This window comes from Onychostruthus taczanowskii, unplaced genomic scaffold (genome assembly GCF_017590055.1).
Source record: "Onychostruthus taczanowskii isolate IOZ18803 unplaced genomic scaffold, ASM1759005v1 scaffold74, whole genome shotgun sequence".
In the NCBI taxonomy this organism is placed as follows: Eukaryota; Metazoa; Chordata; class Aves; order Passeriformes; family Passeridae; genus Onychostruthus; species Onychostruthus taczanowskii.
Genome location: NW_024505229.1, coordinates 1562201 through 1568953, shown reverse-complemented (window position 1 = coordinate 1568953; position 6753 = coordinate 1562201). Strand labels below are relative to the sequence as shown.

The 6753-nt window shown below is 51.1% G+C and overlaps 1 protein-coding gene across 1 annotated transcript; it reads left to right on the top strand.

The window, feature by feature from the left end:
- Nucleotides 1-384: 384 nt before the first annotated feature.
- NRAS (NRAS proto-oncogene, GTPase) lies at nt 385-5436 on the top strand. The gene is made up of 5 exons (XM_041422805.1): nt 385-562; nt 1238-1416; nt 2327-2486; nt 3712-3835; nt 4880-5436. Exons 1-4 carry the CDS (start codon nt 452-454, stop codon nt 3829-3831), a joined length of 570 nt encoding a protein of 189 aa, XP_041278739.1. The 5' UTR covers nt 385-451; the 3' UTR covers nt 3832-3835; nt 4880-5436.
- The last annotated feature ends 1317 nt before the right edge of the window (nt 5437-6753 follow it).

The following is a 6753-nucleotide window of genomic DNA, read 5'->3' as shown; positions in this document are numbered from 1 at the left end:
CCCGTGTCTCTCCCGAGTCCCGCCCGTGTCTCTCCTGTGTCCCTCCCGTGTCTCCCCCGTGTCCCGTCGTGTCCCGCCCGTGTCTCCCATGTCTCTCCCGTGTCCCGCCGGTGTCCACCCCGTGTCCCTCCCGTGCCCCGCCGTGTCCCACCCGTGTCGCGCCCGTGTCGCGTGTGCGGAAGCGGCGCGGAGCCGTTCCCGGTTTAGAGCCCCGCGCTTCGGGCTCGGTGCCGCTGCCGCCGTGTCCCTCCCGTGTCTCTCCCGAGTTCCGCCCGTGTCTCTCCCGTATCTCTCCCATGTCTCTCCCGTGTCCCGCCCGTGTCGCGCCCGTGTCGCGTGTGCGGAAGCGGCGCGGGCGGTGACGCGCGGGCGGGAGGCGGAAGCGGCGCGGGGCGATCGCGGGGCGGCGGCGGCGGCGGGGCCGGGCCGGGCCCGGCGAGGCCGCGGGGCCATGACCGAGTACAAGCTGGTGGTGGTGGGCGCCGGCGGCGTGGGCAAGAGCGCGCTGACCATCCAGCTCATCCAGAACCACTTCGTGGACGAGTACGACCCCACCATCGAGGTGAGCGGGGCCGCTGCGGGCTGGGGCCGCGGGGCGCGGGGGAAGCTCCGCCCGGGGCCGGGAGCGCATCCGCCGCCGGGGCCCCGCAGCCCGGCCCGGCCCGGGGCTCTGGGAGCGGCTCCTGCCCCGTTCTGCCTCGGGCTCCCAAGGCAGCCACAGGCGAGCAGAAAGGCCGGCACGGGGCTGTGCAGGGCGGAGGCTCTGCTCGCAGGGAGGCTGTTTGTGATTGTCTTTCATTTTCTTCTCCTGTGGAGGGATTCCTTCAAAGCAACATGAGTTCTGTGTTTTGTAACAAAGGATGGCAGGGCTTAGAGTCTCATTTAAAAAGGGATAGTTTGGGCATGATTTAAAATGTGATAATTTGGGTAATATTTAAAATACTGTCGTTTTAGATAGTGGTAGTTTTTCATCAGAGACGGATGAGAATCACAAGGTTCAGACTGGTTTGGGTTAGAAAGGTCCTTAAAGCTCATCTGGTTCCACCTCTGCCATGCCAGGGACACCTTCACCATCCCAGGCTGCTCCCAGCCCTGTCCAGCCTGGCCTTGAGCACTTGCAGGGATCCAGGGGCAGCCACAGCTTCTGCAGAACAGCTGGCAGGGCTCCTCCTGCGTTTTTGTGTTTATTTTTCCGTTTCACCCGTGCCGGGCTCACTGGCAGTGCCCTGTGTTGCAGGACTCGTACCGCAAGCAGGTGGTGATCGATGGCGAGACGTGCCTGCTGGACATCCTGGACACGGCGGGGCAGGAGGAGTACAGCGCCATGAGGGACCAGTACATGAGGACAGGAGAGGGCTTCCTCTGCGTCTTCGCCATCAACAACAGCAAATCCTTCGCAGACATCAACCTCTACAGGTACAGCTGGGCTGCCCCAGGGCAGGGACACTGCCTGGATGAAGCACTGAGGTGCCTCGGTGAAGGCTCGGGAACAAAGATTGGATCTCCCACTTCTGTCAGGAAGTTTTGTCACTGTTCTGTGCCACTGCATGGAATCACAACAGGGGTGGGTTGGAAGAGACTTTAAAGCCCATCCATTCCACCCCCTGCCATGGCAGTCCCACCTTCACCATCCCAGGCTGCTCCCAGCCCCTTCCAGCCTGGCCTTGGACACTTCCAGGGATCCAGGGGCAGCCTGTGCCAGGGCCTCACCACCACCTTTAGTCAGTTAAGACTGGGATGATTTTTATCCAGATTTTTTTTTTTAATCAATCCATATAAATATCTCCAAGGAGTGCCAAGAAAACAGTGTCAGACTCTTTTCCGTGGTGCCCAGGGACAGGACAAGGAGCAGTGGCCATAAACTAAACCACAAGAAGTTCCACCTCAACATGAGGAAAAACTTCCTAGGAGGGTGGCAGAGCCCTGGAGCAGCTGCCAGGGAGTTGTGGAGTCTCTCTGGACACGTTCCAAACCCTCCAGGATGTGGTACCTGTTCCAGGAGACCTTGCCTTGGCAGAGGGGTTGGGCTGGTGATCTCCAGAGGGCCCTCCCAAGCCCAGCTGTTCTGGGATTCTGTGAACCAGATGCCATTTGCAGCTACAGAATGTCATCTCTGAGGAAATGGGTGAGAAATCCAGAGTGGGGTTATCCATGGACAGAAAATGAAGTGTACAAAGTGCTTGGCCATCCTGCTGACCCCTGAGGCCCTGCTCACCTTTAATGTGTTTTTGTGGCACAAGGTTGTTTGAATACTGAACTAAACCAGTTCTACTATTAGAAAATACTTCCTAATTTATTTTTTTTTTTATAATTTGTCTTCCTAAAGAGAACAGATCAAGAGAGTGAAGGACTCAGATGATGTGCCCATGGTGCTGGTGGGGAACAAGTGTGATCTGCCCACGAGAACAGTGGACACAAAACAGGCCCAAGAACTGGCAAAAAGCTACGGAATCCCCTTCATAGAGACCTCTGCAAAAACGAGACAGGTGAGGGGCTCCCCCAGGCCTGACTTCTTCCTGGGAAATGCAGCAAGGACATTTTGCCATGTGCTTTTGCCTTATTTACAGGAGAAGCATTTTTTTCAATCCCTTTACAGTTTTTTGCTTTTATTTCCCTGCTCACTCTTAGTTTGAAAGAGTTCTGGGCTGGGCCAGTGCAGGAATCACTTCAGACTCAGCCTGACTTCCTTTCAAGTGGGTTATGCTGATAAATAACAGGGAATAAAAAAATTTCAGTTCCCCTGAAATTTTTAAATAAAACTTAAAAACTGACTAGGGAAAAAAAACCCCTCAAAATAATAAACATAACTAAAACCAGTAAATGTAGAGATAAAGAGACCTACAGTGGCTTTGTGGAAAATTACATAAGGAGAAAAAATAACACATGCCCCAAAAAAAGTTAAAATTCACCTTTACTATCAAAGCATTCAAATGCAGCCACCAAAACCCCTCTTAATGAACCTCCAAAACCATAAAAAACCTCCCAACAAGAAACAAATACCTGCAAAATAATTCCTAAAAAATAATACTTACATCTTAAATAAAAACCACATTTTAATATAATAAATAAAAAACTTACTATAAAATCTCACAAAACACACAGAAAAAAAAAGAAACCCAGCTACTTTCTACTGCTTCAAGTGATGTTAAAGTTTTGATTCCAGCCAATTTCAGTGTTGGCAGGAGGAGCAGCAGAGTTTCAGCTGCTCCCCCTGGGGCCTGTCAGAGGCTGAGCTCGCTCACCCCAGACCTGCTGGGTTCTCTTGGCTCCTTAATGAAAGCAAATTAGCTGATTATGACTGCAGACAGAATTCCCCAGACTGGACTAATGGGCTTCTCCAGAGCCTCCTCGGCCACGTGGGCTTGTCCAGGGGAACAGAGCAGGGAAGGTGCCATTATTGAGCAGCAGCCAGAAAATCCTCAAGAGCTGAATTCTAAGAATTCTCAAATTAGGCAAGGAGTAGCCGGTTTCCTGCATGGAACCTCCCTGAGATACAGTTTTCCATGTTTACTTTAGGGGTTGTTACCCCAGGAGGAGTCAGGCTGGGACATCCCTGCGGGATTCCTCCTCTTAGGAACCACGGGGTCTGTTGGGTGCTGCTCTTCCTGCAGAATTGTGTCTTTCAAATCCACAAAGGGGCTCTGGGATGGACAGATCAGTGATTTCAAAAGCTTCAGGGAAGAAAATACCTGACCTTGTGTTTGCATTCAGGGTGTGGAAGATGCTTTTTACACCCTGGTGAGGGAGATCCGGCAGTACCGGATGAAGAAGCTCAACAGCAGCGAGGATGGGAACCAGGGCTGCATGGGATTGTCCTGCCTTGTCATGTGAGGAGGTGAGCTGGAGCCCTCTGCTGCACTGCCTGCTCTGCCTTCCAGCAGCTGCTGAGTGTGCCTTAGAAATGCTGGTGGCTGTAGGTGGGGTTTCCCCTTTTGGAGAACATACTGATTGCCAGAGAATTGGAATCTACAATGGATCCTACAGTGGATCCTGCAATTGGATCCTACAATGGGTCCTGCAATTGGATCCTACAATGGATCCTACAGTGGATCCTGCAATGGATCCTACAATGGATCCTACAATGGATCCTGCAATTGGATCCTACAATGGATCCTGTAATTGGATCCTACATACAATTGGATACTACAGTGGATCCTGCCATTGGATCCTACAGTGGATCCTACAGTGGATTCTACAGTTGGATCCTACAATGGATCCTACAGTGGATCCTGTAATTGGATCCTACAATTGGATACTACAGTGGATCCTGCCATTGGATCCTACAGTGGATCCTACAGTGGATCCTACAATGGATCCTGCAATTGGATCCTACAATGTTTTAATGCTCAAAAAAGAAAAATTCCCCTCTAAGTTGGTGGCAGAGCTTAAGAAAAGGAATTTTCATTCAAGTCACCCTTTTGGCTGGGGGGTGGATGGAACAAGATGATCTTTAAGGTTGCTTCCAACCCAAAACATTCCATGATTTCCACCAATTCCAGTGGTGTGATTTTCTGTGTCATTCCTTTCTGTCTCCTTCTTTTGGGAAACCATTTGGACTGTTTGGAGAAGGTGTAATTTCTAAAGAAACACCTTGAAAGAGGGGTGTGCACAGCTGAGTGATTGACTCCTGCACAGCTCCCCTCAGAGCTGTGTTCCTCTGGAATGTGCTGATTCCAGGATTAACCAAATAAAATGGTGCAAATAATGGAATCTTGAGTTCCCAGCTGAGGGAAATTCCTCTCAACCATTCCCTGAAAGATGTTGCTCGTGACTATGAAAACAGCCAGCCCAGCTCAGGACTTGCACTGCTGCACTGCACATCCACCCCAGAGCAGGACTGAGCTAATTAGTGCTAATTGGAGGTGCCTTTCTGTTCCAGATGCCAAGAAAACGTGGTTCAGGTGCAGCTGCTGGACAAGCCTCGATCTGTGCTGCCTCTCCTGCTGATCCCTGCAGTGTCTGGGTGCCAGGGACAGGCTCTGGGCACCAGAGTTAATTAGCACAAGGACCTTCTCCGTGCTCCATCTGAAGAGAACATCCATGGCCTCTACCTCCCTGCTCAGCTCACGGAGCAGCAGCACCTCGGGACGTGCTGGGATTCTTCTCTCACTGTGTTACCTGGCTTTGTTCCAGAAGAAAACCAGTCACAAAAGTGAACTATAGAGACTAAATGCTGTGAAAAAGATGACACTTTACCTCTAGAGTAAAAGCTAGAAGTGCTGTGTGTCCCCTGTCTGTTGGAATCCGTGCAGTGCTGTCAGAGGAGTGGCACAGTTAGTGTCACACGGGCTTGTGCCACCAGCAGTGCCCCTGTCCCCTCTCAGCTGGGTGTCTGCTCTCTGTGCACCTGTACAGCAAAAGTGCAACATCTCCAGTGCCAGGAGTGCCACCTACCTGATCCTCCATTTCTGTAATAAAAAGGAAACCCTTTCCTGACTAAGTGCCTGTTTGCTAAGAAGATTTGAAGTTGTCCCTTGGGTTGAGGAAAACCCCAAGGACTGGAATTTCTTGGGAGCTCATTGTGTCAAGCAGGCAAGTGTGCTGTGGGTGATCTGGGCCTGAGAGGATCCTCCAGCAGGAATTTGGAGGCTGGAAGGTCCAGCAGGCACTTGAGAGACTCTTGGACAAGGGAGGGGACACACTGCATCTGTGTTTTACTTTCTTTGTGGGTGGAACAGTTTATATTCTGTATTGTTTTCCTGCAGCATTCAGATCTCTTCCAAGTTGGACCAAACCTGTCAGCTGTTCATTTTTAACATGAACTGCCAACATTTCTGGGCAGCTTCTCACTAATTAATCTGGTAACTGGAGGTTGCTTTGGACAGCTGCTATTCAGCTCTCTCTGTAACTTGCAAATTGTTTTATTCTGAATTATTTTCTTACCACAGACTGCAAAGAGTCTCTTCAAAATGTCTCTAGACTGTAAAATGTAGTTGGAGTTTCCTTGCCAGGGAAGGAGCGGGGGAGGTTGGGGTTGACTCTGTCAGGGGTGCAGGAGTGTCCCAGGCCAGGCTGGAGCAGCCTGGGACAGTGGGAGGTGTCCCTGCCATGGCAGGGCTCAGTGGGATGAGCTTTGAGGTCCTTTTCCAACCCAAACCATCCTGGGATTCTGTGATGGAGGGGAGAAGGCTGAGAGCTGCCACAGGCACCTGAGCCAGCTTCTGATTGCAGCATCTTGCAAAATGAGGAAGGAAACGAGCTCGGTGATGGCTCCACAGGAGGTGTGGGACAGACTGGTGGAATTCTGGGCTCTCTGAGCCAGGGAACTGTGAGCTGAGCCAGGTGTTCCCAGAACAGAACACCCTCCCCTGGTTACCTGGTGCCCAGGTGTGCTCTGTGCTGCAGAGCCTCCCGTGCCCTGGGGTGCTGTGCCCTCCCCTGTCCTTGTGCTGCTGGGCTGGATTCAGCTCTGAGGAGGAGGAGGAGGAGGAAGGAGCCCTCAGCCAACAGAGGGAGCATTTGGTCAGTGCCAGGCCAGCAGAGCAGGAGGCTCAGTTTCAGGTTGTTGGTGTCAGTCACACATCTTAATTTAGAGTGCTCAATTTCAAATGGAATTGGAAATCTAAACAGAGAGAGAAGAATCTTTTCCTTTTAATGTTGCTTCCTTCACTACTTACAGTCTTAATTCTCTTCTTGGAATGAAGAGGATCAATCTGCATCACATCTTCTTTATCTGTGATAATCCTTATAAATACTTTTTTCGATTTATTTTAACCTTGACTGGCGTGACTGATAAGAATTAAATCCAGAAAA